The 10,172-nt window shown below is 48.8% G+C and overlaps 2 protein-coding genes across 7 annotated transcripts; one reads left to right on the top strand and one right to left on the bottom strand.

Moving 5' to 3' along the window:
- The first annotated feature begins 232 nt into the window (after positions 1-232).
- On the top strand, positions 233-1,942 carry LOC144140886 (uncharacterized). Of its 3 annotated transcripts, XM_077672376.1 has the most exons (6): positions 244-529; positions 630-720; positions 1,289-1,395; positions 1,533-1,556; positions 1,617-1,749; positions 1,810-1,942. In XM_077672376.1, the coding sequence occupies exons 1-6, from the start codon at positions 522-524 to the stop codon at positions 1,870-1,872; spliced, it is 426 nt and encodes a 141-aa protein (XP_077528502.1). In that variant the 5' UTR covers positions 244-521; the 3' UTR covers positions 1,873-1,942. The 3 variants fall into 3 exon arrangements, 2 of the variants coding, with proteins under 2 accessions (XP_077528502.1, XP_077528503.1); XM_077672377.1 differs by having other exon boundaries at positions 251-761; XR_013316382.1 differs by lacking the exons at positions 1,289-1,395; positions 1,810-1,942 and having other exon boundaries at positions 233-720; positions 1,511-1,556; positions 1,617-1,753.
- A 2,597-nt stretch (positions 1,943-4,539) lies between these two features.
- On the bottom strand, positions 4,540-7,532 carry LOC144140883 (uncharacterized). Of its 4 annotated transcripts, none has more exons than XR_013316381.1 (3): positions 7,099-7,532; positions 6,780-6,940; positions 4,540-4,719 (listed from the first exon to the last, which is right to left on the bottom strand). XR_013316381.1 is itself a non-coding variant. In XM_077672375.1 (3 exons), exons 1-3 carry the CDS (start codon positions 7,303-7,305, stop codon positions 4,703-4,705), a joined length of 294 nt encoding a protein of 97 aa, XP_077528501.1. In that variant the 5' UTR covers positions 7,306-7,532; the 3' UTR covers positions 4,540-4,702. The 4 variants fall into 4 exon arrangements, 2 of the variants coding, with proteins under 2 accessions (XP_077528501.1, XP_077528500.1); XR_013316380.1 differs by having other exon boundaries at positions 7,148-7,532; XM_077672375.1 differs by having other exon boundaries at positions 7,190-7,532.
- Between the last annotated feature and the right edge of the window lie 2,640 nt (positions 7,533-10,172).

The raw sequence follows: 10,172 nt of genomic DNA, 5'->3' as shown, positions 1-10,172 counted from the left end.
GGTTTCGATCCGCGGACTTTGCGGCCGCAGCGCGACGCTCTATCGATCAAGCCACGGACGCGACGGTGATATCAGTGTTGACGCGCCTTATATCTTTAACGCATTCAAACTACGTCGTCAGCGGCGTGCGTTGGCGACTCAGCGGCGTTATAGCGGCTTGATAACTGCGTGGTGTACACGTGATACTACAAACCCGATGGAAGAGATGGAAGAGAGGGCGGCGAGGCGGTGGGCTGCGTGGGCCGAGCGCAAGCGCCGCAAGCGGGCCGACAACCGTGTATTCGCACTTTCACATTCTCCCCCTCGGGGAAATGCGGGGGAATTTTTTCGTCTTGTTTTACAACTGGCAGAATGTTCTGGAAGACGATATCGATGTGAAAGAGTGGAAGGGTAGGCGGTAGCCGACCAATAGCAGCGCTCTGTAATGCGAGGATAAGCGCGGTTTAGAACAAGGGGTACGCCATTTTGTCTGCCTGTTGCGCATCGGGCGCAGAGTAGCTGGCGGCGCGGTGACGGCGGCGATGGACAGGTGAGTTTTTTTCCACGCGGTATACTGTCTATTGGGGAAGTTTGGTTCGCGCTAAGAGGTGTTTTAATGCCATAAGTGTTGTCGTTTTCGTTTCCTTCAGTCGTTTTTCTTTGTGCCTGTGCCATCCCCGCTCCCAACCGGCTGGCTCGGACAAGCGAATACCCACGAGGGCCTCACGGACTTCCTCCATGGTATGCTGCTTCACAGTCTTCACCGACGACTCTTCCAAGTGGTGAGTTCCGTGGCTGAAGGCCCGGTGCGACGTGCGGCGTGCCCACGAAACCGGCTTTCATATCATTTTTTTCGCGACGCTGAACGTTTGCGTATTTGAATTTTCCTAACCGAGCGCACATTAGCCTCGGAGCCGGACGTTTCCTGGGCCGTCGCGACGCAGGGATACCGACCGTCGCCAAAGCTTTGCGGTGCGCGTTAGGCTGTAGCTTTCTAGCTTTCGGGACAGCGGCGCAGTGGCGGTGTTGGAGCCCTTCGCCACTGCCTCTAGCGTCGGACTCAGCTCGGAAGCCCCGTTAGGTTGTGGTGATAGTCGGTATTCCTTTCCGAACGCCGCGGTAGCCGAGGTATATGCACTTCGATAATGTCTTCCGCTCGCACGTCCTCGGTTCGCGCGGCGTTCGGAATACAGTCGCCACCTTCAACGAGCATCACTGAAGCACGGAACGCAGCTCTGCGGTCCGCGGCTCCAAATTGGGGTCGTGGCAAAGGCGAGTGATGGAATTGGTGTCCTTGGTTCCTTTTCAGGTTCGCGTCCGGCACCGCCTCCGCCCTCCCCTTTCCCTGACCCTTGCGTCGTGTCTTATTGCACTTGCTCCTTCCCGCAAACATGCACTACTCTTCTGGCTAGGCAGGTACACGTCTCCATCTGTCCTATCAACTGAGCTCGACGACGCGTGTTTTGTACAGAGGTGTTTTCTGGTAATAAAAGTGGTTCTGTCGCTGTTCGTCTGGTACTTTGCCTTTCAGCGTCCATTCCCGTTCCTGCCAGGCGTAATCATGGTCCCCGCATTCGGTAAGCCATGATTACCTTCTAAATTACAACATTTCTAACGTGCTTTGCCTTTTGTTCCAGACCGCCTCCTGCCTATGCGTACCGGCCACCGCCGAGCAGGACGGGGCCGTCATCGAGACGTCCAGAATGCCGTTCGAGTCGAGCTGTACATGGCTGCGCCTGTCTTGAAATCATTAAACCCTGTTTGCAATCGGTAAGGAATGGTGGTCTCCCTAAACGTAACATTTTTAACGTGATTTGCATCTTGGTGCAGATCGCCTCCTATCTATGCGTCCTGGTTACCACCTCGGAGGACGGTGCCGTCATGGAGCCTTAACGGATGCCGTTCAAGTCGAGCTGTGCGTCGCTGCGCCTGTCTTGGAATTAAACCCTGTTCGAAACCGGAGTACTGCTTTTGTCGTTTGTACGCAGTCGATGCGGCTCGCTGGCTCTGTCGGCTCGAGCGACATCAAGTACTGTGTCGGTCTCTTGTATCTCGTTTCGAACAGTATTATAGCAAATCCTAGTTGTCATAATGGCGCTCATTAAAGTTGGGAGAGAAAAAAAAAGAGCGAACAAGTTCGCACTCCTAGTGAGCATAATTCCAAAAATGATTCGCTAGGAGTGCGGTTAGGGTCAGCCCTTGACCCCGTGTGAACGTCGCACCGTTCATGAAGCGAAGTTCTTACTCGAGTACTTTCTCCTCTGGCTGGTGTGAAAGTGTTCATTCTAGGCAACGTGTCCTCCCAGGATTTGGCCCCGGACGGCGAAAAAGGTAAACGGACTGTTGTGTGTAACTTGTACAGGGGAGTTCGGCGTAGCCGCCGGCAAAGTAGCATGCGGACAGAAGTCTGACCGTTCTTGTCACTCGTAGAGTTGTCGGCGTACTGTTTAGTTTTCTCAGTGGCTCTAACTGCACCAATTTGTGTCCAGATAAACCATGACGTGCCATACCAGAGTGTTACCAGATGTAGGTGCTCAAAGGTTAGCGATTCAGTATCGACAAGTGTTGTACGTAAATGTGCAGTGAAGGGCTCGATTATGCATGGTGGCAATGCGAAAAACTGTCGCAAAGCGCCTCAGTGACGCGCCCCAAGCAGATCGTCACAGAGGAGCCTAGCAGCCCTGCCAGAGTGGTGCGTATACCTGTGCGAAGGATGTGAGCCTGTGGGGAACCCCGACTGAGTTTTCACCCCCAGAGGGACGTTTCTTCAAACTCACCGGAAATAAAGTGTGCGCGCGTTCCGGTGTTCGTAAAGATGGCGGCGTCAGTGTCTGTTGACGCTGCCAAGAGTCAAAAGACGTTTGGTTATGTCTCCCGCCTACTTGCTTGGCCAGCGGGCTCCTTCATCTCGAAAGCAAGTGTGCCCTGGCAGAGAATATATTTCCTTCGTGGTCAATAAAAATGCATAAAATGATTCACGATTGTTGTCCTCCCTTGCTCCACTCACCAAAGCGTTCACTAATCAGAGGCACCGAAAGCACAGCGGCAAACAAATAATGTTCACATACGGCCATATTTTCGCTTCAAACCAGATGAGTCCTATTCGACGGTAGAAATACATTTACAGTAAAAGAAATGAAAGAGAAAGGAACAAAAGTGAAAAAAATTGCTGAAAAGGTACTGAATCAGGCTTACGGCTAATGCGCGGGGCTCAATCTCTGACAAGACGACGAAATCTGCCGGCCACTGTATACCGCCATCTAACCTCCACACGTGATTGGCGCAGAGAAACGCCCTCTCACGGACAGACTCCGCCATTAAATGGCTCTAATAATGTTCCCTAATGCCTATGGAACTAAACACATGAGTAATTTGCCTGGTCAAGCTAAGGCTGAAAGATTCAGAACTAGCGCTACTAGCCACGGGTGTACTAATGGGGACGAAATACGTACGTCTCAACTCAGCCCGCATGCAGTCTTTGCCTCAACGGGCGCGCTTTCTAACCATTCCGACGGCGCCGAAAAGGGCAACGAAGGCGCCAAGAGGCACGATTTGCGTCGCCGTTATCAGGAAAATCTTTTGCTGATAAGGGGGGTATTTTCAAGCATTCTTTAGCAAAACTTTTCACTCGAAGGTGTAACCATGGTGTAACATTAGGCTGCGCGAAAAGGTGTGAACTTTGACTCCCTTGAGGGTGTACGTGCTGACTCTCTTTTGCAGGGCTATACCTACACCCTTTGAGGGAAAAGTTTCGCTAAAGAACGCTACAAAAGACCCCCCTTATCAGCAAAAGATTTTCTTGATAACGGCGACGCAAATCATGCCTCTTAGCGCCTTTCTTGCGCCTTTTGGTGCCTTCAGAATGGTTAGACAACGCCCGTTCAGGCCAAAGATTTTCGTGATTTTCGTGACGCTCAAAATATACGCCCCTTCACATCCACAAGCCTGCGAAGCTGTAATTAGCCACGCATTAACGAGTTTCGCGTAATTAATTAACGGAGACTGTAATTTAGAAATCCGCGCACCTTTCAGCAAACTTGCCGTGTTTTCACCATAGTGCAGAATACTTTGGCTCGAAGGGTGAGAACTTTCATGTTATCGGGCAAATCTTTTGCTGATAAAGGGGGTCTTTTCAAGCGCTTTTCACTGGAACTGTGGAAGTATAAGCCCCGCAGAAGGGTGTCAGTCCTTGCACCCGACAGAGGAAGAGAGAGAGAAATATGTTTATTGGAGAGGTTGGCATAGGAAAGTCAGAATTTGCTCCCTTGCGTGCAGCGTAATGTTAGACCTTTTGGGGGAAACGTTCACATCACGTGTGTAAGTTTTCTCTTCGACGTGAGTTTTCATGTGATCTTATTTATTCGTATTCAGATATCTTAGTTAGTGAGGGTTTGTTCTAAAACGTAGTTTCCCATCCAAATTCCCTTTTGTATTCATATTTTTAATTTTTTTCTTTTCAATTCTGTACATGCACGATGTGCTCAAGCTGGCGTAGCCAGCGAGCTCAGGAGCCTTGATAGAGGCAGCAAATATTTAGAAAACTTTTTTTATTTTCGCAATTGAAGCAAGGAGTATGAGCGACATGGCGAGATGCTACGACGTCATGTTTTGGCGGCGTGATGGATTGCAAGCTTGTACAGAACACGGGCAGGCTTGGACGCGCTTCGGGTTTGGGACTTCAAAGAGGTGTCCTGACTTGTCGAACAAGGCCAGCGCGCTGAAGCTAAGTGAATGCAACATCTGAAAAAAAAAAAAAAAAAGAAGAACAAGAAGAAAAAGCCAAATTTATAAGTTACACATATGCAGCAGGCAGGAACGGAAGCAGCTGCGGGCTGGCGACCCGGTTTATTACAGCTCCATAGTAGGGAAGGGAGCAGGCCGATAAGCATCCTTAGGCACCACAGATTACATGAAATTACTTTTATAGACTTTCAGTCGTGCTTCTACGAGGTCGCGGCTTCGATTCCCGGCCGCGGCGGCCGCTTTTCTGATGGAGGCGAAAAGCAAAAACACCCGTGTGTACGAGATTTCGGCGCACGTTAGGCGTACGTTAAAAAAAATGGCAGCATCTCAACTCCGTGGATAATGGCGAGGGTGCGGAGTACGGGGACCGTGACATCCAAGTTGCACGGCGAGTGAAATCCGATTTGCGCCCCAACCGTCATTCGATTTTAGTCACTTTGCCTCCGCTTGCCGCGGTTTCGTATTCGGGGAAGCTCGTTGTCTTCGTAGACGTTCACGTTCGTTTCTTTCCATGGTGGGAAGAGGGTATGGGATTTTCAGAACCCGCTTACATACGTGGTGCACGTGCCGCGGCGCCATCTCGTGTTTCCGCGTAGCGCCATTTAGCGTATAGTTCGATGCAGTCACTGTGTATTACAACTTCATCACAACCTGACTACACCGGTGCTTTTGCGCGTTTTCTCGTATGGACACCAGACCATTCTTCCCTCGAGGGAAACGAGGCGGCACACGCCGCTGCCCGCGCTCTTACATTCCGGGCGTTTTCGTTGACGGAAGAGGACCTTTCCGAACCCTCCATCTATAGTGAACTAGAATACTTGGGTATTCTAGTTTACTATACTCTATCTATCCCCCGATCTCTCCCCGATACACAGAAATCTTGTATCATTATCGCCAACTGCGGGCTTCAATACCCTCCTCCTCACCTATCCCTCAGCACACAGGCGGCTCGAATTTGGCGTCGACTGCAGGCCAACACATTCTACAACACCACGATACTCCACTACATCTCTCCCTCCACTTACCCCTACAACTGCCCTTCTTGCTCCGTCCCAAACACTACCTACCACCTGGTGTGGGAATGTCCCTACGCGCCAAACCCCCTCCCTTCCCCATCCCCTGAGCAGTGGGAGCGCGAGCTGGCCAGCTCACGGTGCGAGGACCAAGAACGCCTCATCACTCGCGCCCAAGCAGCTGCGCTAGCTCGCGGCTATCTGGACTGAGAAAGCCACCCACTTTTATGCTCAATAAATGTTTTCCAATCCAATCCAATCTCGTTGCTAGATTATGTTAGTGCCTGTTTTCGAGTGTTTTGGAGTGCTCTTGTACCCTTTTAGATAGTTTCCGCACAGATTTTCGCTTAATGGTGGTGTGCGCACGGATTGACGCGAACGGACATTGGGAGGTCCTAAGGTACTCCGCACCCTTACAGGCGAGGGAGTAAGCCGTTTGGCTCTCGGGTACTAACTCACGGTCGTAGCCCAATGGGTAAGACGACTGACACTACCTTTGTCTGGTCTACCAAACACAGGCTCGAATCCTGCTGGTGCCTGTGTGATTTTTTGCGATTTTAAATGTTATGCGCACGGACGCGGACGGACGTTTTGAGGTCCTAAGGTGCTCCGTACCTAAAAAACGCGCCTCGTCGCCTGCGTTGCGTCGGCGCGTTAAGCGATACAATCAATCAAGCTTTACAGCGCAGGGTATACAGAGCAACACTTCGCCTTCCAGCCAACCCCTCTACAATACGCTTACTCTCAACTGGCACCGTTAACACGATCCCCCAGCCCCTCGAAGACCACCGCCTTAGCCAACTTGCTTGTCTATCCACAACCCCCTAAGGTTCGTTCCTCCTCTGAACCTCACTGCTCCACTTCGACAAGGCCACTGAATTCTTATATGGATGACTTTTGAAATGCACGCTGGCTTTCTCTCATGCTACCTTTTATGGCCCTTACGAAAGAATTTCTTATGTCATTCGGTAAGTTGGCTTTCCGAATACGGGGTTGGTGAGCCTCACTACGTTGGAACTGGAGCGCACCAAAGGAGCATCGTACCTATGCGCCTCCTGGACAGCGTCGAGAAGGCAGAAAGGGAGCCAGCTGGCAGGCGCCTCTGCAGCATCCCAGGAGGCTGTTGATGTGGCGACCAAGCGCCCAGCCTCGCGTGCAGGGCCTTCGCATATCGCAGTCCAAGTCTGACGCCCACGATGGAGAGCCTGTGTGTGCATGGTAACCACAGAGAGGTGTTTTACGTAAGCTTTGCCATTGCCGCAACAGTGCCGCAAATGGCTATGAACCAGCCCATCTGGTCCACATCGCGTGCATCTCACAGACAGTGAACCAGCTGCTGGCAAGGGCAGCAGGGGGTACTCACACCAATGAGCCCTCTCCATTACCAGACATGTACGGGCTACCAGCACTACCTTCTGGGCCGAGCAGTGAAATCCCTCGCCTAGCGCAAGCACCTGCGGTGCTCGCGATCCGACACGTCCGCACACGGGGCTCCCCAGGCGCAGAACCTTTGCCCGAAACAGGCAGCAGGCACGCCCAGCTCCAAGCCCTCCAGGCGGCCCTGCGACATGTATATGTAGAGCGACTTCAGGTGAACCACGGTGTACCCGATTGTGACCAGCCCACGTCCCCGGGACCATCGCCGTACCTCGACTACGAAGGTAACCCAAGAGAAAATGTAACTGGTCCCAGGTGGTGTATGGTTAAATTCCCATTTGGGCCCAGATGGTCCTTGCTGGTCCCAACTGGTACCAGCTAGTTCCAGCTGGGAATTTAACCACAAAACAGTGGTACCAACTACCATTTTCTCTTGGTAAGGTCACTGTTCTGCAGCAAGAATGAGCTTTTTTCATTTAGTTGTTCTTGTCCCAAATGCAAAAGAAAATTTTTGGCATATATAAGCATTCTACGCCCGTACAGCAGCTTCCAGTGTAAGGTCAATGGAGCTCATTGTGTGCAGTCTGCATCGAATTTATGCACTTACGTTATAACATAATTTACGTTACGTTAGCCCCTCGTTTTCTTTTTAAGATAAGACCTGCACTACAAATTATGTGTAGCGCAGGTGCTTTGTTAAAAAAAAACGACAGGCTATGAATCATGCATACAAGAAGCGTTATATCGCTAGAAATAATTTCAGCAAATACCAGCACTAAGCACACAGATATAAGCACAAGAACAGCGCTGTTAATGGTGAAAATTACATGAACATGGCGGGATTACCCCTCACGCAAAGCGGAATAATTCAGCCATCGGTATTTGTCAAGACATGTCAGTTGTGATTTCCGTTTCTGTTTTGAATCTCTAACGCAGCCCATCTCGTAGCTTCTATCAGAGCTCTGAGCGAACATGAGAAGCTGGTCGACATTTCAGTACAGCTCAAATGTCGAGTCTGCTGTACTGAGCTCCCTCTTGGGGTTCTGATATAGTTGCATTATTCTCTGTCAAGTATTCAATGCTTCGTGCATAAATGCCCTATAGCCTACCTGAAGGCTCGTTCTATACAGTAACTTTTCTGGGGCGGCCATTGTAAGAACCACTCCTGGATAAGGCATAGCAAGCCACTGCTAAGTTCATTATTCAATGCCATATCAAACATTAAATTTAGCAAGAAAAAATAATAACACAAAGACGGCGGTGTCTGACCATGCTCTTGCGGTTAGGCATGTCCTGTGCAAGTCGAGCAAAATCTTGCCACATTTGGAATTCTGTCGTAAGATCTGAGGAAGGAATCATAATAAGGTTCTACCAGTTTGGTTTCAAACATTAATGAAATGACAAACTTTTTTAGCGCACTCGTGCACTGCCACTGTTCATCCGAATACAGACTGCCGGTTTAGTCTTTACAGTGTAAGAGCGTGGACGGTTTTGGAATGTATATATGGCGCATAAGAATTTTGTAGTTTTCGTTAGTGACACGGGAAATGGAAATTAAGTTGGGAAGCTCCTTAGTTCACCAAAAAACAGAGCATTGGACAGTCGTATAGACCCAGCATGACCTTTGGGCATGATGCGATGCTCAAAACAAGTCAGCATTTTGTTTCCCGGAGTGCATCAAGAAAACATGCGTAATGGCATGGTCACGCATACATAAATGCTACAGACTGCCACGCTTCAGCATGAAACGGACAGTAATATGACACAATTAAAGTATTCCATTGGATAACAGAGGCCCCGATGTTCAAACTGAAGCATGGCTACAGGATACAACATGATCGGCAGAGAAGAGGCTACAACATGATAGAGTGGCTTAAACTTGCAGAGTTGATAATTTCTCTGTCATTTTGGTTACTGAAGTAACGCTTTGCTCAAAATTTCCTTCATGTGACATTTTAGAATGTATACGTAACCGTTGTGGATCCAGGCAGAATTACATCAGCGCACGTGTGGGTGATCCCAAGTAGCACAGAACATTAGAATAACGTTATCTGGAAGTTGCGAAAGTTTAAATAACGTTAAATGTTACGAGGCAATGTTTATGTAACGTTTACAAAAAACATTCAATGTTTATGTTATGTTAGAAACGTTATTTTTACGTTGAAAACAAACATGTATGTTAACGTTTTGTTCCCAACATTTATTTAACGTTTAGGAAACAACTTAAAACCAATGTTAGAAATACTAATGTTATTACAATGCTCATACTCAACATTAAAGTAATGTAAATATACAAACATTATAATAACGTTCAGGACATGTTCAGGAAACAACTTATCACCAATGTTAGAAATGGTAACGTTATTAAAATGCTCAGGACTCAACATTAAAGTAATGTACAAATTGAAACATTATAATAACGTTCAGGGCATGTTCACGGCAGAACATTAATGGGATGTAAAAATGTAAACATTATTATAATGTTAAGAAGTACCCGCAAAGCAACGTTATAGGTAACATCTTTATTGCAACATTATTACAATGTTCAAGGCATAACGTTGAAGTAATTTTAGAAATTTAACGTTACTAAAATGCTCGAGGTAATACTGTCAGGTAACATAATAAATCTGAACATAAGCATAACATTTATGTTACAACGGCAGGGTGATGTTATGCTTGAAGCATTAGCGAAATGTTCAAACTAATTGCACAATACCACTGGCTTTTACCAAAGTCTTCAGGGGTACAGGGGGTCAAAACAAGTCCTCCCCCCGAAATTTCTCGTGAGGGAAGTGGGGAGGGGGTCATCTAGGACGGGTGATTCGCGCGAACGTGAATCGCACGCGCCAGATGACGCTTCCAGGCTGCAGCACGTACCGGTCGGTTCTTCTGGCTCCCTCTTCACCATTTTGTCATATTAAGGGGGGGGGGGGGAGGATATTTCGGGTTATTTCCTTATTTCACATATATAGAACTTTGCATCTCGTGCCGTCGGCGTGTCGCCACCGATTCTGCTATCTTTGGCGTGTCTTCCGCGGCCAACTTCCAGCTCGTTTGAGC

Source organism: Haemaphysalis longicornis, unplaced genomic scaffold, assembly GCF_048455015.1.
Source record: "Haemaphysalis longicornis isolate Haplotype H1 unplaced genomic scaffold, Haemaphysalis longicornis Haplotype H1 scaffold_530, whole genome shotgun sequence".
NCBI classification, from domain to species: Eukaryota; Metazoa; Arthropoda; class Arachnida; order Ixodida; family Ixodidae; genus Haemaphysalis; species Haemaphysalis longicornis.
Note: the sequence above shows the minus strand (reverse complement) of the source record. Positions and strands in the feature narration are given on the sequence as shown.